Source organism: Amyelois transitella, chromosome 3 (genome assembly GCF_032362555.1).
Source record: "Amyelois transitella isolate CPQ chromosome 3, ilAmyTran1.1, whole genome shotgun sequence".
NCBI classification, from domain to species: Eukaryota; Metazoa; Arthropoda; class Insecta; order Lepidoptera; family Pyralidae; genus Amyelois; species Amyelois transitella.
Window position 1 is genome coordinate 9,027,752 of NC_083506.1, and position 21,584 is coordinate 9,049,335.

Consider the following 21,584-nt stretch of genomic DNA (forward strand, 5'->3'; position numbering starts at 1 on the left):
AGGATAATTGATAAATGAGGAAAGGTAGGAAGAACAGCACGAATACGAAAACATAATTTAAAATCATAGTCTTTTATAAAATATTACTTATCGCGTGTCTGTCTGTCACAGTTTTGATGTCAATTTAATTAATTTATGAAATCCCATTATTATTCGGTTGCTTTTTTTAAAGTCAATCTTTTTTTGTATTATCTACAAATCTCGACTCATAAATGGAACTGAGAAATATTAGACCTCTAGGCAATATTTGTACCTGGGAAATCTTGCAGAAGCGCAAAAGTCTAGCATTTTATAACTTCTCTAATAATATAATTTTAAAAACTCAGCTCTGTTGTGAATAACTCAGGAGTGGCGGGAAATCGGATATGATTTTATTTGCGTCCATTGTTGAGAGAGACTCTCAGCTGCTTGTTACGACTTCATTATCTGTTCAGAAACTCTTTAAAGAAAGCTTAGAATTTTTATGTGCCTTGTGGTTCCCGGCACCAATTCAAAAAAGAATAGGACCACTCCATCTCTTTCCCATGGATGTCGTAAAAGGCGACTAAGGGATAGGCTTACAAACTTGAGATTCTTTTTTTAGGCGATAGGCTAGCAACTTGTCACTATTCGAATCTCAATTCTATCTTAAAGCCAAATAGCTGAACGGCCTATCAGTCCGCTCCGGACTGTTGGCTCTGTCTACCCCGCAAGGGATATAGACGTGATTATATGTATGTATGTATGTATGTAGAATTTTTATTGGTGACTGGAGTTAATAGTTATTTTTTCTTTAAGAGTTAGCAATGTCAAAAAACTATTTACATGAAGCTTGCTAAAGTTTGTCTTATTTCAGTCGCTATACATTTTACATAATACAAAGAGTATTGTTTGAATTGATATTTTACTCAATTCGGTCCTTAAGTCGTGGAAGTGCGTCAGGCAGACAGCATAAATATCTTTACTTCCGCACAGATATGATATTTTGTATGATATGATATATTATTCAAATATAATTAATGTGACATAGGCAAGGGCTGTTCAACAATATTCTTCTCTTATGATTTCTTGATAGATTGTTTGAATTGACGGCCTCTGTGGCGCAGCGGTAGTACGCTTGTCTGTGACACCGGAGGTCCCGGGTTCGAATCCCGGCCAGGGCAAGATGAGAAAAGAACTTTTTCTGATTGGCCTGGGTCTTGGATGTTTATCTATATAAGTATTTATTATAAAATATAGAATCGTTGAGTCAGTATCTCGGAACACAAGTTTCGAACTTACTTCGAGGCTAACTCAATCAGTGTAATTTGTCCCGTATATATTTATTTATTATTTATTTGTTTCGTGATTTTTGTCAACAATATTATATATATTCTTGACGGCCCCTGTGGCGCAGCGGCAGTACGCTTGTCTGTGACACCGGAGGTCCCGGGTTCGAATCCCGGCCAGGGCATGATGAGAAAAGAACTTTTTCTGATTGGTCTGGGTCTTGGATGTTTATCTATATAAGTATTTATTATAAAATATAGTATCGTTGAGTTAGAATCTCGTAACACAAGTCTCGAACTTACTTCGAGGCTAACTCAATCAGTGTAATTTGTCCCGTATATATTTATTTATTTATTATTTATTTATTCTTAAGTACATTGGTGATCTAGTTAACAGTTTCTCGTCAGTAATATTTCATGAAATTGTATTTTTGGTGTATTTCTGTAACATACGATTTAATAAGTTTTAATTCAAAAGTGTTATATTCAAAAGAATCTCTTAGATTTTACAAACATAAAGACCAATGTTCTATTTTCTTTAGAAGCATCGAACAAAAACAATATTAATTTGTAAGAACCAGCAATTGTATGTAAGGCCAGCGCAAAGAAAATACTGTGAACGGACCGCTACACTTCGCCTTTTATATTACTACATTTCTCATTAGGACTGTAAGAACTGGTGGATTTTCATATTGTTGGTAATTAAAAAAAACTTTTCATCTTCGAGTTATTAAGTACTTGCTTTATAAAGCATAAAGATGTTTAAGCTATCTTAATTATCAAGTAGTAAATATTTTATTTCAATTGAATAAATAAATACATATATATCTAGTTTCCATGCTGGTTTGGTAGGCAGCGAAGAAAAAACGAAGCAAAGAAAGTACATGCCAACTGCATCTCTTCTAGTGCAGACAGATGAAGATCATTCAAGAAAAATGCTAATGAACTTAAGCTTATTTGTTACTATTGAAACACATATCCATTATTTTCCTATAGAGCCTATTAGCCTTTCAGTATAATTAAATAATTAATTCAATTGAAATAATTTAATAAAAAAATGCAGAAAGGTTGCCAACGTTACTGTAATTCAATTTGTTTGTACAAATTAAATTGTATTACGTTTATCTCCTCACGTTTTTTCTCGTCATGTGACATCGTAAAGCCAACCTACATCAGTTGAAAGCAATGTCCTCGTATTTTTTTTGACGGGTAAATCGCTGCGCTGGGTTATAACAGAATTTATTAATTTATATATAAGTCCAATTACAAAGAAGTTACAGATTTTTGTGATCTAGAAATTATATTTTACACAAAAGAAAAAACTGGTGTTTTATTCTATGGATACTACCAGTTAGAAATAGCATCTTAATGAATAGTGCCTACAGGCTACTCATTATTCCCTTGTCTCGTAAGTTACCTTCAATTTTGTATTACCTGGGTCAGGTACAGGTCCGTCTTGAACACGAACCAGGACTGGTAATGTTAGTTGTCATAATAAGATGTGTATTTTTAGTACCGTATAGATTAGTTAATGTGATCATATGTATGTGTACAAATATGAACGACCGGCAACTGATCATGGTCACGATCTTTTTGGTACACCAACTTTTATACGCAACTAAATATTCCATTCTGCAAACTGAAGTTTACATATTACAGTGGGAATGTCAAGATATTCTCTCGTGCTTTCCAAAAAAATCCTAAAGGACATATTCAAATTCAAAAAATCAAAGTTTTTATTCATTATTATAGGATACTACATATCGCTTAATAATTGTCAAACGTTTGGTTACACAACATTCGTTGACGTCAAATAAATTACTTATAACTAAGTTTACTGCCGCTTCCAAGGCGTCAGTGCAGAAGAAGCGGTAACAAACATAAAGTCAATTATCAGTTTTGGCTGTAAGTAATTGTCTGCTTGTCTCTCAGTAACGCATGTTTTGTATATGTGATGATTGATATAAAATTATAAATGATTGAATAAACCGACAATACAAATTTAAATCTGTCGATTTCGAAGAGGAATTTCCTCTAGTCTCTGATAGCCGTTCAGGTGCTTGCTAGTATAAGCGGATTTCCATCCACGCCTCACTACTCACTTTCATAATATATTCCTTTCAATATGTATCTCCGGCTCGGGCGTATGACAAAATATATTACAATAAAAATTGTATCGAAGAAATGACAAACTCAGCTGAGTCTCGATTATTTTGAAACCAGCTGACCGTTCAAGCTTTGGAGTAGGTGTTCTATTTTCAAGAATGAATTGTGAACATCTAGTTAGTAAGTATATGGTCTTAATACTGGTCACTAACAATTATATGATCATTGGACCATAGTCATCTACATTAAAAAATAATGTTGTCATACATAAATATTAATAACAGCTAATTCAAATGCATGTAAATCTTTCAGCACAGACAGAAATATAGCTTCATATCTAAATATAGTTAAATGACTGATAGTACCCAAAAGAGAAAAAAAGGAATTATTTATTTCTCAAATATTAGAATTGACCTAGTTATTAATTCGAGACCAAAAATGAAGGTCTTAAGCAAAGGTAAATAAAAGGGAATTCTTTCCAGCTTAAAAAGTATAATTCTCCGGAGATTATTCATCTATACAAGTTATCTTTAGATGGTACGCCGGCGATTTTCGCGTTTCTTCCTGGCTCGTGTTATTTGACTTTTAGATTGAGATTCTCTTTTAAAATCGACTTTTCTATATCATCCAGGTATATTTGCGCGGCTCTGGATCCGTCGTGAATTCATTCATACACTATTCAGTCAGCACCTGACCGCCTAACTTCAGAATTAAAGTTGGTCTGGTCTGTTCACGGTGCGGCACTTTTCTTAATATTTGAATTCATTCACAACAAACTTTATTTATTTTGATTTTACATTATAAATACTTAACTAGAGTGATTGCTTCCAAAGTTCCAATAAAAAAAAACAAGGATTTGGCTAATCTAGTCCATTTTTGTGGTAAATTTTATCAGAATAGATTAATTATGGAGTGGTTTACTTAACAAATTATTTTTTCTTTCAATCAATATGGACGAGTGATCAAATGCGAAACTAATTAAATACACATTATGGCTGTTGGTTATGACAAAGCCGAAATCCATTGCTTTCCCCAATAGCGGTGATGAAAATAAATGTAATTTGTCGAGTCACCCGTAGAGCCTCGATCGCTCCATTTGTATTGACGTTAAATTAAACCCAACAGATGTGTGAAAAATTGTAATACGAAGTGTGAAAGGCGCAGGAAGTAGATTTATTTTCGGTGTATTTTGAAAAAGACCTCTGAAAAGATGTTAACGTTGACACGTTTTAGAAATTAATGGTATAAACAATTACTCTGTTTTTTGAATATGCTACTTATTTCACTTAATTTGACTCGTTCACAGAAAAAGCTGGTAATTTTTAGTAGTTAAGTTTATCAGCGTGTTTCTACTGCCATATACTAGTACGAACAAATAGGACATGGCTTAAATTTAATTTGGTCATTATGGTGTGCGACTATGAGATTTTGATCAACTTACGATCCTGGTATTATATGCATTTATTGCCCTCAATCTAATCAGTTTAATATTTACCCAGCTCGATTTGAAGAAGCAATTCGACGAGGGAGACACCACAAATTACCAGACGAATGGCGAATTTGACCTGGTCAGTTTCGATGCGATCCGCCACGACCAGTACTACTCGTGTTGCGTGGAGCCTTACCCAGACATCACATACGTCATCAAGCTGAGGCGCAGGCCTATGTTTTATGTCTTCAACCTGATACTACCATGTTTGCTGATCAATGGGATCGGTACGTATTTTTTTTATTTTTAATAATTAAGTGATACAATAAAAAAGTATATAACGCAAATATATTATACGTTGAGCAAAATTGTTCCTTTTTATGTCTTCTTGTTTTTCATTATATCAAACTGAATCATTTCCATTCGATCGTGTCTTTTAGATTGAACCTGATAAGTATTTTCCAATGAGCAGAGTAAAATTTGCAAAATTAAATTAGTCAGAGTATGAATGGGAACGTTGGAGGGGAAGGGTGAGGCTAAGACCATAAACAGTCGGGGTTGTTTTGGCGAAAGGTCTGGCCAAGAGCATCCTAAACCAAAGAACGTGCATGAAGAGAACAATGCATGTGGACGAAGCGAAAGAATTGTGCAGGGTGCGTGGCAAGTGGAAAGATGTAATCCAGAGATTTTGTATGTAACAGGGAAGAGGATGTAGATTATAACTATCAGTAGCATGTGATTTTAGCTCTTCTGGTATTCTACGTGCCGTCGGAGTCGGGTGAAAAGGTGACACTGGGAATCAGCGCGCTGCTGTCCATGACCGTCTTCTTGATGACTATCCGGGATACCCTACCGCCTACCGAGAAAACACCACTTATCAGTAAGAATATTACTGTTTTCTTTTAAATTTTTTTGGGAACAAAAACTTTTGACTTTTATCTTAGATTAGTACTAATTAGTACTCATAAGTACTACATATTATGGTGTATACCATGCTGAGTGTTAGGAATCAATAAATTTCTTTAAGACACTCAAATCTGCTTAATCGTATAAATGTTAGCTGTTTAATTGTGAATTTTAAAAATAGCTTTATGTGGCTACAAAGGTGGTACAAGTTCGCCCTCTTTGAGTTATTTTTGTATCAATAAAAACATTTTATACGAAGCATAATAAGTTCGACATATTTATACTCATATAAGAGCTATTCTCATATGAAAGCGAAAATTATAAATGTGTAAATAAAATTACTGTAGGCAAAATTTTATTCAAAACATTTACATTGATACCAAGGTAAGGCTGCATTCATAATGTTTGCATAATCGTCAGCTCTAGGTCGCAATCATGGCTGGCATTATGCGGGTAAATTGCTATGAACTACCTGTAAACAGATTTACAAAACATTATTCTCAGCTTTGTGGAACGTTAAGACTTTGTTGTTGCCCAAATTCGTAATGGCGTGGACTTGAATTGTGTATTTGAAGTAATCTTGTAGCTTTCTTTGTACCATATGTCCTACATATACCAACTTTTATGTGAATTTATTATACATTAGGTTAGATACAAATGTCGTTATAGTTTCAGAAATTATAAATACCATAAAAATAAACCTATCTCTCAAAGTTGTAATCCGATCTTGATCTGATGACTAAAGAGTACCTCAATATGTATATATTTTCGAACATAGAACAATCATCAAAATCGATTCTTAATAAGAAATACACAAAAAAAAATCAATAATTTTACATTTAATTCAATTAAAAAAATAAAAAAATTCAATTTTGAAGGCAGTAAAAATCGCACTAAATTTATTTTAGGGTAAAAAATATCACGTTGATCAGTGTGGAGGTATCTAGTCGCTACGTTCTGTGCCACAGCCAGAGTGACGCCTAATGATGCACCACAAAAGAATGGAATCACGGGACTGTTCGATTCTGATCACACTGCATTAAGGCACACCTGACGCAATTACAGCAAGCTTCGAGCTACGTTCTGCTGACACACCATTATCGTAACTTACAAGTTCTCTTGCACAAATGTTTCCAACAGTTTTATAAAGTTACATTTTTGTTAGCCTTTCGTGAGCGCTACAATATTTTGTTACTTTAATGCGTCTACTGAAAAATCATAAAACGCATTGTAGAAAATGTTTAGAAAAATGTGTCAAAAGGTGACACCATCAAGAATTGTTTGAAACGACTAGTCTACATCGTTGCTCAGATAGCTACGAGTTGTCTACGATGAGAAACGATCTAGCAAAATCTTTTAAAAGTTTCAATAAATAGTATTTTTGTGACTGTCGGGTCTCTATTTATCTTCGATAAGTAATTATGTATTTATACTTTGTGTTTAAAAAGAGGTTAAATAAGAAGTTATTCTTGTAAATATGAGAAATAATGTCTCCAGTTTCATTCCTTAAAAAGCTATTATATAAGTTTGACTATACTAAAAGCATTATGTGCTTGTTTCGTGGGCAAAATAATGAATACTTGCGCATATTTATCATGCTTTCGTAGATAGAGTCATGGAATATCTTTACTTAATAATATATATCATTGCTTATCAAATAATGACTCTATAATGGGAATTATAATGGAAGGCTGACGTTTTATTATTTATGACACAATGACAAACAGCTCTCGGCTCTGCTTTCCATATGTTCAAGTCTTTCCTGTTGTTTTCATTTTGATAAACTGTAAATCAACATTACGTTATAACGACGATACGACAAGATACCGCAATGACACATTTGTTTAAGAAGTAATTTTCTTACTCGCCTTGTGTAGAAGAGCGTTATTTCCTCTTGGCCATACCAGTTTTTTTTTACAAGTGTAGATAAGTTCTGTCCATTCTTATTAATAATATACTTTAAACTGTAATTGTTTGTCTGTCTTTTACGTCTAAACCACTGAACCACGAAATTTTGCATAAATATAGTATGGAGTACTTTCATGCTGACGAAGCCGTGGGCGAAAACCAGTAGGTATTTCCATAAACATACCTAGCTATTTTTGATATAAATGCATTTTTAATTTCAGTTAGTACACTCCACACTTGCTTAATCCACATCCACAGAAACAGTATGTGAAGATCGTGGTCAGTAGAACAATGTAGTCTCTGTTACCCCTCCAAGAAAGGCTTCATTGTTTCTGATAATTTATCAATTTATTATTTGCGCAGGTCTTTACTATGGTGTGAGTACCTGTTTGGTGTCGTTCTCAGCGTCGCTGTCCGTCGTCACTCTCAACATATCATACAGGCGAGTTAAACCTGACTTTTTAATATTGAAATTTTATCAATATCAATCAAGATTGCAATCAATTAACGGATGAGCAATGTTTCTCGTTACTTCAGATTGTTTCATTAAAAATACCATTACTTGATTGTTAACATGCTGTTTATTTATTGGCCTTTTATTTACATGTATTGAACTGCCGCTTTATTATAATTAAGGGAGACTATATAAGGGTTATATGATTGCTTTTCTTAACCTTAATAATATTAGATAATCATTACTTCTGAAAATAAAAACATGTTTTTTTCCTTGGACAAAAAGTTTATTTATCATTTTAAATTTTCAAAATACATCCGAATAAACTTTCAAACTTCAACTGTCTAGTCTTATCAATTTTGGTTGCACTTTATTTAATTCGATAGTCAGTAGCGCGTTACATTTCTAAACATTGATTCCCTTTGAAATCTGCTTTGTTTTATGATTTAAATCTGCTGGGAAAACTTGGCTATTCGTAAATAAAATAATTAGCGAAACTGTTTTTCTTTTACAACAAAAATGCAAGCTTGTAAGCTGTTGTGAAAGATTATATTTTACTCATCATCACCATACTTTCTAAGCTAATAAACTTTTTATTCTTCTTTAAGGCGATGGGCTTGCAACCTGTCACTATTAAAATTAATACCATCCTTAAGTCATACAGCTGAACGTCGCTGGAAAAAGATTTTTATCTAGGGCTATTGTGGGCTATTGTGGGCTAGGGATGAAAACGTGAATATATGTATGTATTGTTGTGTGAATATGAGGTGTTGCTCGTAGAGGAGTGAGAGGCCAGCCGGTGCCGGCCGTGCTGCGCGAGCTGGTGCTGCAGCGGCTCGCGCGCCTGCTTTACATCAATTTCGACACGGACGCTGCAAAGGTTAGATAAAGCATCGTTTAATTTTAGCTTGTGCCCCATGATTTTTAGACGTAACCATTACCTACGTAAATAAAACGTCAAAAAAGCTCAAAATCAACATCCCACTCCTAACAGATCTGTAAGTATCTTAGGCTTGAATAACTTGGAATTACGAGCACTGTCCAAAGTAAAAAATTATTGTAATGAAGTATATAAAAAAATTCTAGATACCGTTTTAGTGTAAATTTTGTGTAAATTCAAAATGTAGGATATACCTATTGACGATTGCGGCTTTCGAAGAAAGGCTTTTAATACATATCACCACAAGAAAAACCTTCCTATAATATCTATTTATCCGAAATCGTAAACGTAAGGTAAATATGCCACAATGACAGTATTACCACAGAATAATAAAGAATACTAGCTTATTTTGTGGTATCACTATGCAAAGTTGGGAAGGTTCGCTAGTAAGTAAATATAAAAAAGTGGCTACTCTCAAATTCCTAACATGGCGGAAAGCGTACTACGTACCCCAATAAAGAACTGTCGTCATAGCAGATGGCGGTTCCTGAATGCATTAGGTTTGTTGTGTATACATGAAAAAATCGCTTTGACTCCGTGAATTATTTCATGTTTTATCACGGTGGGTGTCATATTCGCATTGCCTATATCTTGTAGAAAAATCAGTAAGAGGAAACGCAGTTGCTGGATAGCAAAGGAACATATGAGCCTATTATACGAGTAAGTCTTAGGAGCTCTAGTTTGTATGCAAAACATCATCCAATTAAGTAACAACACAAAACAACCTTACAAACCAATTCTGTAAAAGCAAAACAAAAAACAAAGCGCATGTCAAAAATGTATGGAAAACCACTAGTTAGTTATAACTTTTAAAATTTGAAATTGTGAAAATATAACCAATATCGTAAGTTTGTGCTTTCTGACTACATGTAAAAAGGGATATTATTTGTAACATACCATAATAAAAAATAATTTTAATTAGGCTCAGTGTATTTAAATGTATGTTTTTAAATCGTTTGAATATAAAATAAAGCTTTAAAAAAATATCATCTTTGCGTATTCTCTGCATGAAAATTATAGGTACACTTGCAGCATTTTACAAAAAAAAAGTTATTAAAAAAAATGCTTATCTATTAATTGCGTAAAAGATGCGCTAACCCATTAAAATAAATTCGTACGAATGAGAGTCTAACTTTCCAAAATAAGAAATATGGAAATCAGTCAAAAGAAATTGAGAAATATTGGAAAGAAACTTTGATTTCTTTTTGTAATTTGATTACTTGTTTAAAAATTTCTTCAGTAGCAAGGAATTTTTCGAATTTCAAGAACATAATAGCTATCTCAAGGTAGATAGGTCTGTCATTTATAAGATCATTTTTCTACTCTCCAGACACCCGATCACATTTTCCCTTACCCGTTCCATCAGACCGTTTGCATAAAAACGTCGTGACCTGGGGATCAAATTGAAATGCGGAAAGGAAGTAAATAGTGAAAGGTTTTAACTTGGAAACACTCAAATTGATTTTCTAGCGATTTAAAACTTAAAAATATTTGTAGCCATGGAAGAAGTTTTGCTACTACCACAGATTTCTGATTTGGTATTGCCTATAATTAACTATAAAAATTAAAATATCTTACGATGAGGGAAAACATCGTGAGGAAATCTGCATAATTGCACAATCAGGCAACTTGATGTGTAACCGTGATCCAAGATTGCGGAGGAGGAGGAGATGGGAGTCGCATCGTGTAAGAACTCGACTCACCCAATCCAGGGTCCACGGTGAACCTCGGACTCCACTCCAAAATGGTGAAGATAAAGTAGAAGATCGTCATTAATTGCCTAACATTTCTGATGCAACTACTAAAACTGTGATACTGTGACAGGGTGACAGTGGTCTGATGTCGGGAGGGCCTGGAGTTCAGGTGAACCCTCGCACTGGGTCGCGGCTAAAAGCAGACGTGCGCTGCGACGGCGCTCCCCTGCCTCCCGCTTCCCCGCGGTTTTCCCGTCACAATCATAACCACATGGGTAAGTTACCATTTTTATATGTTACACCGAGTTACCAGCGCGGAGGTCAAGTTTTTATTTGGCGCGAAAAAATTTGAGCCTATCTGCCTATCAGAGCGGGGAATTTGAATCTGCAAACTGATGTGCGCTATTATGATCGAGATAGCCAGAGACATTTTCTTTTTAGATTTTAAATTTGAGGCATTTATAATAAAGTCGTTATTTTATTGAGTTTTCATTCGGTTTGATTCGGCAATAGGTTGCGCTATTTTGCATCGCCGAGTATATGCGACTTACAAGACCTTACCTATGATGAATGATTAAAGCGAAAGCGAGATTTCGATTTTGATTCGAACCGCACAGGAAACTGGCAGACAAAGCCCGGCTTAATAGCGCTTCACGAACAAACCGGCTATTGAAGTTTCTGTGTTGAATTTTGGTCAAATCTTGGTTGTTAAAATAAAGTATGCAATATTTTGACAATCTTGACTATGTTCGGGGTAAGTAGTATTAATAATTAAGTACATATGTTGTTTGAGTATTTAAGTAGTGGTTTCCTGTTATAATTGAGAGAATAACATTCCTTGAAATTTTTTTTACAAAAACTTGAAAGTAGTTTAAATTCTAGTCATTTAGTTTATGAAATAGGAAGTAGGTACAATTCACCTGAGAATCTTAAACGATAAAAGGAAAGAAAATAGCACACAGCACAGTTCGCCTGCTTTCCGACAACGAATAAAAACGTGACATTTTTGAAATATTATTCCTATCAAATATGGATAAGCAGTTGAAAGGAAAAACTAAAAAGGTAGATTTGATCAATTATGTGTTTTATGAAGGGAAGGTATAAAAAGAAAATTTAAAGAAACAATTTTTATATAAATATATTTATCGAATGGGAAGTCCATCTCACTAGAAAGCTTTTGATGATAAAGTATATCTCAGCGACGACATTCAGTTTTGTCGAATCCCAAGTTTTTCGAAGCCGAGGGATTGAAGTATTCCCAGTACTCCAGATCCTTTGGTGATTGATGATGTTCAGTTTGTTAGTTGGCACCGTCGTTATGGAAATACGGTATTGTGCAAGTTTTCCGCTCGAATGAAAGTTGTTGCATTTTAATGACGTGTATAAGTACATTGTCGATGGAACTTGTTTAATGAGAATACTTGGCAGTTTTAGTTCTGAAGAGTTAATTAATGTTTTGAATTGACATTTTACAACTATTTACAAACTGCTTTATGTATAACATTAAAAGGACTAACTGCATGCACGATATCAGTTATGCACTTCTGCTAATTTTGTTTCTTAACTAGGGCTCCACTTCATTGGTCTTTGTTAAAAGTTTAAAGTAAATTTTCGCAGAAATTGAAAAAAAAAACAGAGTAGGTGGGAGAAAATTCAGAAATTCACATTTGTATGGGCAAGTTATTATTTTTATTTGTTATGGTTCAATATACATTTCAACCTACCTACCCCTTCAGGAATGAGGCATGATTTTATGTATGTATGTTCATTTATTTTTCTAACTTGTATGTGCTTTCTCAATGTATGTATATATTTATTTAGGTATGTAAATATTTTTTTGTTATACATTTTTTAGTATTTTTTTGATTGAAGTCATATTAAATATTGCTCCAGTGAAATGGTTCCTACAAGGATACTTGACTCCGGTCGCCGGCAATATTGAAACGTGTCACGCATACTACCACATCGTCGTAGAATAAATTTGTTTCTGAACATTCATTTTAAACATCGCGCTGGCTACGTCAAAAAGTTTGTTGCTGAAAATATATTTACTCCTTTTTTTTCCCCGTACTCTCAAAATTCTGTAATCCCTTCTATTTTATCCTAATTTTCCTTGAAGCTTGGATTATAGCTGAAGGGGTGTGCGTTATCTGAACTTATCAGTCCGACACTTATTATGTGGTTATTTGTTATGGGGTACATACAACTTATAGTTAAAAGCAAGATTGTCTTATTGATTCAGAGATTGTTATCACGTGATAGACGAGTAAAATAGGTACTGTAATTGATTGGATAAAAATGTTAATTTATTTTTTACTTTATGTGGTCAACGGTTCAACTGAGTAGGTATAGTTGACTCAGTTGAACTGTTGAGGGGATATGGCAAATTAAAAGACTTAACAGCTATTAAATGTATATCATTGTTTAAAACTTATATTTTCATCTCTCTTTCTTTTTCTTAGAAAAACGCAGTGGTCCTTCACCGACCCCTAAACTTAACCGACTGAAATAGTGATACCGTTCTAGAGACGTTGAAAGTTAATGTTGTAGAATAGTAGTGTCTTGATTGTGATTAATGTAGCTCCTGGCATGGCCCGTGCCCTCTTCGCATTATTCTCACTTGGTATCAAATGCCCACAATCTCGCTATACAGTTACATGTTAATATAATATAACGCATTATACTCGTACTTAATTACATTGTCAACTGAACCAAGTTTTGGATATTTTAGTGAAGAAACATCAGTAATTACTGTCTAATTATTTTTACGGTTTAAACAGTCTTTAAGAGTCTCGAAAGCTACGTTGATTAAAAAAGGATTACTAACCCAACACGTTAAAAAATATCAGTTTATAATTAAATCATTAATAAGTACTCAGTTAATTAAAAAATCAACGTTTAAGTATATACAAAAAGGAATTAACGCGAAATACCGTTTTTTATCCTGAGACCACGTTCAGTGCAACCCGGTCAATACTTCAGGAAAAACCGGTATGTTCGCGTTAATTCCCGTTTGCATACATTAATAAAATCATGCAACGTGAAAGTTAAAAAAAAAATTACGTTTACCTACTTCCTTTTCCTACCCACATGTCATCTACAATTAATTTCTAGATAAAACTAATGGTGAACTATTTCATAAATCAAAAGGTCCGAATCCTTGTTAACGCATAACCCTATAGGGGCGATCCCATAAATCAAGTTCTGACCCGCCACTCTCACCTTTAGTCTTCCTTGAGGGATTATTAGATCTCGTATCTGATGGATAAAACAAATAGCTGCAGGAAAATGTACAAAATATTCACATGATACTTTGGGTTTGGTTTCTTAACAATCTTTGGGCCAAGGGATTCGTTCTGCTAGTTCGTGTTTTTTCGTCTAGTTGGTCTTTTTCTACGTCTGTATATTGATTGTGCGTGAAACAAGTGTAATTTGATATTTATAATGAATAATACCCTGTTATGTCCTTCTCCATATTCCGCACTGTAGGTACGCAAAATTCCATTGAGCTCAGATAAGTGGATTTGACGTGAAAGACGGACAAAACACACTTTCACATTAATGATATTAAGTAGTATGGATTGTTGTGCCAGAAAATCAGGTTATATTTTCTTTTTCAGATTCGGGTGTTCATTACGTTAAGTAAACGTCTGTTTTATTCAAATTAAGGCTTATCCTGTTGTGATAATGTAATTGTCGCGAAAATGTTCTTACTTATTATTTATATTATTTTTCTAATTACTTAAGTGGATACTGATATTTTACAGGTTTTAACTCTGTACCTGTAAAATATCATAAATACTCAATCATATAAACTCATATATGATTGTTAACAACAAATAAAGAAATAATACTTACTCCAACTTATTGTACAAGCGATGTATTCTTTAATTTCCGTGACATTAAATTAAAACTTCTGTTTTTACTTATAAAATTTGTATTAAATTGTATTGAATATTTTAATTTAATTATATAAGTTTTTTTAGAACTAATATAAATCACAATAGTCAATAGTAGAATTACAAAAATTTACGTAGAGAACACCTGCCTTTATTAACATTTCAAAGCGACCGCAACTCGGTTTTCCAAACTTTTCAAGATTAACATTGTTCTCTTTCTTTTACTCTGAATGGTATTCGTATAATATTAATAAAACAATTTCAATTTGGAACTTCCCTCGATATACAGTTAGTAACGTAGGCTGATTAATAGATTATTCACGCGATATTTAATCGCTAAAATTGCTTCGTATACAGTGTATATAAGTTGTGTTTATATTGATAGGCGGAGCGGGTGTGGTGGCTGGAGCGGGCGTGGCGCTCCCTGTAGGCGAGCCAACATGCACGGCAACATGTTCGCGGTGTGTTTGTTGTGGGTGTACGATCCGGGAAGCAGCGGCGAGGCACGAACAACGCGTTGCTGCCAACGAGCGCTTGGAGCGAGCTAATCTTGAATGGAAACAGGTATCACAGTCACATATAATAAATTTGTATTTCTATAAATCTCAAGATACCTTTTTTTCTCATAAGTTCTATATCCAGGTAATTTCAAACTACAGTTAAAGATAAAGTTACAGCAGCTAAAGCGTTTCCCATTCTTAAGTAATATCGCCCATTTTTTTTAATAATACCTATACCGAAAACAGTTTTTATTAATATGATAACGTAAGCGTAACGTGGATTTGTGGTTAGCAGAATCACACTCTAGACGGTTTTCTTATTTAGTTTTAAATTCCATAAAGGTATGCTACTCTTATATCATAATCAAAATTAAAAAAAGACCTATTTCTTTTACTAAATTTTTTTCGAGATCAAAGTACTTCAGTTTAACTGCTTAATGATTCTCCTGGGAAATGTCTTGAGGAAACCAAACCTGCACATTCGATTGTTTAAATCTGGGTGAGATTCCTCTGTTACCTGATCCTGAGGTCAAATGGCAGTCACTCCGTATTTTATCTAGCCCTGTAACTGGACAGACTCAGACTTAGTTCTCCTCCCTACTGCTCGTCAAATGCCGAATATTCACTTTTATGGTGTGGCGCCATTCTTCAAAATATAATTATAAGATGATGGATATCGTGGCAGACTGCCAATACTAACCAAATGTCGGAAATGCAGAGTAATTCACTTAATCATGTGGTGATACCCCAATATCTTGTCAGGAGTTCAAATTTATATTGAGAGTTGGGGAGATTGGATAGGATAATTTACCATTTATTTATCTAATATCTTGATTTATCTATTAAGACAAAAATTAGAGAGGAACTAGAATTTATGATGTTTTAAAATTTCATATCATATTAGTATATGCGTAAGTACGATAGGTATATCGGATAGATAAATAATTAGTCTTTCAGTAATTTTATACTCTGTATCTTTACTATACCACAAATCATGATTTGTACTGCAAAACGCGTGGGGATTGAAATTGTTTCTAAGTGAATTACTTCACTCACTTTTGATATGTATTCTGTAACAAAAACTACTAGAGTATATAATTAAATTTATTCGAGAACTAAATATAGTTAGACATTGTCTCTGTCTTAGATCAAAGAGATCACAATCACGTTGGTTTGGATCTTTTGTTCAAATATCGTATGAGTCGAACTAACTAAAATTATTTATTAAATTGGCTTGATTAAGAAAGGTCATATTTGTAATAAAGGCACATTACATGTCTTTTACGTATCAAAGCACCGTAGACATGGGACATAGTAAAACATTTAACAGATAAGTAATGTAGTTTTGACGTAATGTATCCTCAGTGCTTTTTCTATTGATGTCTCTTGCATTCAATTTTATGTGTTTTCCAACATTAATGAAAAATGTACGTCAAAGTAGCGTCATTCTTGGTATTTTATTCTCACAAAAAATGTACATCGAATGTTCTTACGTCTCTACGTATTGTATAGCCCAATAATGCTTAATACTGCGGGTTGAAAATTTTAATTTTCGGTTCGTGATTGTCGTTAATATTTAATTCCCTCGGGCCCTCGCTGTCACCAAAGCTTTGGAACATTTTTGACAAAGTTTTCTCGAGCGGCTGCGTGTTATTGATAATCACATTCAACTTTAATTATTTTGATAAGTTAATTTAGAGGCAAATTAAATCATGATACGAGCTTTTTTTAACTTCACGGATTTGTGTTATTCTAATTGGAATTTTCATCACAATAACATTTTAGCCTCATCCTGGTCTAGCTTCATTTCCGTGAGAGTTTTGACAAGTCTATACGATACTTGCCTAGCGAAATCGCCCCTCCTGCTGAAGCTACTGAAGTGTGCCCTTATGCCTCACGCGTAATGTTTATGCCTATCAGGCCAACAACCTTATCTTACAGTTAAGCATTGTCCAGATGATTGTAATCATCTAATTCGCATGTTGCCCCCAGGTCGCCGTTGTGGCCGATCGCGCCCTCCTAGCAGTCTTCGTGCTGGTCACCACCATAGCCACGGCCGCGATCCTACTTCCCCAGCTGAACAACCTGCACGTCGGAAACACGCCTCTAAAGCCACCCACCTAGAGACCGTTCTCCCCTGCCACGTGGGATCAGACACCAACGAATTAAACAGAAGTGCCAAAGGCCGAGTGTCAATGAAATGTGTCAAAATAGTGCCAAGTAATCAAACAATTTTAATATTTACTTGTGATCTGAGTGGAATCAAGCTATGTGATAAAACCTGCGTCAGGGGAAATTTTAACCTTAAATTTTAGATTAGATAAGTAATGACATTTTATAATGTGAGTGATACATAAATTTAATTTTAAAAATTTATGTTTAAAAAAAATATTTTTGTTTTTTTTTTCCTATAAGTTTTTTATAATCAAAAATAAAAGTAGTGTATACTCACATAAATCACGTCCTTATCCCTTACGGGATAGACACAATCAATAGGCGCAAGACTCGAAGATATCACGTCTACTTAAGTAAGTAATAAGGCAATTATTTGGTATATACGACAACAATAATAATAAATTAACATTATTTAACCCAATGATGGGGTTGGATTAATTCAATATAAAAAGAAAAACGTTATACTTATTATTAAAATATGATTATTATTACATACTTATTTATTGACAATAAATTATTTTATTAAACTATAAATTGGATAATGAGGTATTAACAATTACAGTTAGCAATCTTAAAAAATATTGAATGCATTAAATAATTAATTTGATAAAACATGAAAAATTCAAAGGAAAATCGTAACTCATTGCAGTGCATATTATATATTCTTATATAATCATGAAATAAGTAAATAAATATCTTCAAATTCTTTATAATTACAATCTATAACAAACATTTATGTGACCGTTAACTTTAACAATCCGATATCCATAAGTCAATTAGCTCATTTAATGAAAAATCTTTGTAAATACATGTTAAATGTTGAAAAATTCATTGTGTGAAAATTATACATAAGTTATAAACGGATATACGCTAGCTAGCATCCTTATTGTAATGTATATTTAAATGCATTTTAAAATACGAATTTTATACCCGGCATGTTTTAAAGTCTATATTTGTATGCGTTTTGTTTTCCTTTCACTTGTCAAAGCGAGATTTCAATTCCTCTGCCGTACCTGCGTTCTTTTTCCACCTTTTCCCCTCATTCGCTATCGCCTTTCATGATCTTGTCCCCATTTCTGTGTAAATGTCATACTCAAAAACCGTTCATTTTGGTTGAATATTTTTTTCATCATTTCATGTATAAATATTCGATCGCATTGCATTTGATTTTTTACAAAGTAGAGAAGAATCCCTCTCCAATAATCCTTTCGAATTGAAAATTAAACAACATTTTGAAGGCGCCCCTTAAAGATTTTTTAAAGTGGTAACCACGAAAAATACATGGACTGTACAACTTCTAAAAGGAAAACATTTTATAATATAAGTAAACAAAAAACGAATGTTGGTAAAAACACCTTAATAACTTTATTTATAAGAACTTATTTTAATTGTTGGAATTAGGTTTAAATGCATGTAAATATTTATAAACTACAAATTATGTCCTTTATAAAAGACGCATCAATTGTTACAGTAAGGTAGGTGGATTATGCTCAAGGTTGTTGCCAAATAAATAAATTACAAATAATAAATAAAATCAATATGTTAATAGTCAATCATGTGTAAAGTAAATTGTTGTATTTAAGAAAAGAGAATAAAAAGAATTAATATAAATATCAGACTGGTTTAATTCTGTTCATACTACGTACGATACAAAGAAGAAAAAGTTAGTTGGGTTCAGTAAAGGACAACCTTTCATATATCGCATTAAATAATTGATTTGTATGAATGATTCATTATGATTGAATTCTTCAATACAATGCATAATACTTGAGGGACGTACCTACTGGGCATAGCACTAAAATTGGATAAAGTCATGTAAGTATTCATTTTGTCTCGTAAATAGTAACGTACAAGAAGATAAGGTAAGTATTAGTTTATTTAAAAGCATTTAGAAAAAAAACTACTTAAAATTAAAAATACTGTTGGAATTTGAACTTGTGAAAAATGAATCAACTAACCGTCTAGTTTTGTCATACAAATTGTGTTCTAGTACGTGATTCGATTAGGCGATCATGCGGTTCACTGGTCCAGGCAGAAATCATGATAATGCAAAAACATCGATTCTAAAGAAACATTAATTTACGCCAACTTTTTAAACGAGTATCTTAAAAACTTTGTCAATATTTAACGATACTTTATTACGTTTTTTTTGCTGGAAAGTAATTAAGGTTGATGTTCTTCAGTGCAGAAATGCAAAATTTGCTGTAAAAACGTTTATTTATTAACAGGCGGATACCAAGAATTTTATGTATAAGTTACGAGATATTTTATTTTTTATAAAATTGTGTATACTATCTTGTTTTAATAGGAATAATACACTCAATGCCTGACGGCTGAGTAAGCGGTTACAGAGTGTCGTGAAGTCTTTTTCCATGACACTGATACCCATTACGTCTTTATCGCTGACAGGGTAGGCAGAAGCAATACTCAGAGCATATAATACTGTCATGCGTATATGCGTCCAATAAAGATACAATTATAGCTATAAATTTGGTTCCAAAGCCCGTCGACCCAATTTAAATCACTCGAACTTGTAAAGGCGTCAAAACTTGTATTCGCCTTGACCTAGCAAGGGCTGCGATAATGGCCAAAGTGTTAATACAGCTTTTGTTTCGTTATTTTCCTGACATAATGGATTTATTTCGTAATGGTTAACGTTCCGAAATTAACTAAGTATTAAATTTTTATAAGCCGAAATTGATCCATTCCACAATACAAAGGTGAGAGTTAAGGTTTTGAAATATAAATATAAGTGAATACAAACAATTTTTTTATTTAAATAGAGATACTAAATCCTCGTGGACACACGACTTAATGACTACTTGCTACAAATGGATGGCAACTGCTTAGGTCCCGAGAAATGTGGACCCGAAGTCAATATATCGAAATAAGTTTCGAAATAAATTACATGAGTAGCAGATGAGTATGTATGTGGATATACAACAACACAATTTTTTTTACAAAATTATCCTCTAATTCTAAAATATAGGGTGAAAATTTATATGCATGAGTTTTATCAAAAATACTACCCGTATGAATCCGGGGCAGGTCGTTCGTCTACACTAATATTATAAAGAGGAAAACTTTGTTTGTTTGGTTGTAATGAATAGGCTCAAAAACTACTGGACCGATTTTAAAAATTCTTTCACCACTCGAAAGCTACATTATCCACGAGTAACATAGACTATATTTTATTTTGGAAAACAATAGGGTTCCGTAATAATATATAAAAATAATTAGCAAAACAGCGTTTGCCGGGTCAGCTATATTTAATATACGTAAAACATATAAGTACAACAAAACAACACCTTCTTATTATATATGGAAAACCAATATGGTTACATAACACATACATACATACATATTAACACGTATTTTTCCCTGACAGAGACACAGCCAGCAGTCAAGCAAAAGCCGAAAAAACACGTTCAGATTCAGCTGTTTGGCTTTATGATGGTATTGAGTATATTAGCCTATCCCCTACATTACACCTTAATCAAATTAAAAATAGTAATATCACTGTTAGGTACTAGTTTCTGCAGACCTAATGAACTTGAATTTATTTAACTTACTAAAGCTAAAACCCAAAATAAAGCCTTTGTACATACATACATACATATAATCACGTCTATATCCCTTGCGGGGTAGACAGAGCCAACAGTCCTGAGCGGACTGATAGGCCACGTTCAGCTATTTGGCTTTAAGATAGAATTGAGATTCGAATAGTGACAAGTTGCTAGCCTATCGCCTAAAAAAAGAATCTCAAGTTTGTAAGCCTATCCCTTAGTCGCCTTTTACGACATCCATGGGAGAGAGATGGAGTGGTCCTATTCTTTTTTGCTATTGGTGCCGGGAACCACACGGCGCATAAATAAAGCATAAAGCCTTTGTTATTTTTAGAAAGCAGCCGCTTTAAAGATACAGCCTCTGTGTCCGTCTTCAGAAGATGAAGTAGCACTTTATCCCAACTGAGATGGCTTCCGTGCTTTGTAAATATATCATACTTCAGTAAAATATAAAACAAGTATGTATTTCATATCTTATTTATTATTTTATATCTCTCTCATATGTGCATGTTCCCGGTTGCACCCTCCACAGAAGTGTTTCGGGGGTCTGGATCCGCCTTCCGACTTTTCGGTCTCCACTTGCTCCGGTTAACGGCGCCCTCGGATTTCAGTCATATCATCTTTTGCGACGTCCAGCCATGATGTTTTCGGCCTACCCTTCTACCTGGCCTGGCGGTTGAGGTATGGCTAGACATCTTATCTTATTATAACACATATTATCCTATTATATATAAGTACTTTTTCATTTAAAATCTACTGA

At 33.6% G+C, this 21,584-nt stretch overlaps 1 protein-coding gene across 1 annotated transcript in view; it reads left to right on the plus strand.

Moving 5' to 3' along the window:
* LOC106140078 (neuronal acetylcholine receptor subunit alpha-10) overlaps positions 1–18,751 on the plus strand; it is a 35,735-nt gene extending 16,984 nt beyond the window's left edge. Inside the window, exons 5-11 of the mRNA XM_060948867.1 lie at positions 4,853–5,069; positions 5,528–5,662; positions 7,960–8,038; positions 8,831–8,930; positions 10,815–10,959; positions 14,969–15,147; positions 17,076–18,751. Coding sequence (XP_060804850.1) covers positions 4,853–5,069; positions 5,528–5,662; positions 7,960–8,038; positions 8,831–8,930; positions 10,815–10,959; positions 14,969–15,147; positions 17,076–17,207 — 987 coding nt within the window. The 3' untranslated portion in view covers positions 17,208–18,751. The remainder of the gene's footprint in view (positions 1–4,852; positions 5,070–5,527; positions 5,663–7,959; positions 8,039–8,830; positions 8,931–10,814; positions 10,960–14,968; positions 15,148–17,075) is intronic.
* Positions 18,752–21,584: the final 2,833 nt, after the last annotated feature.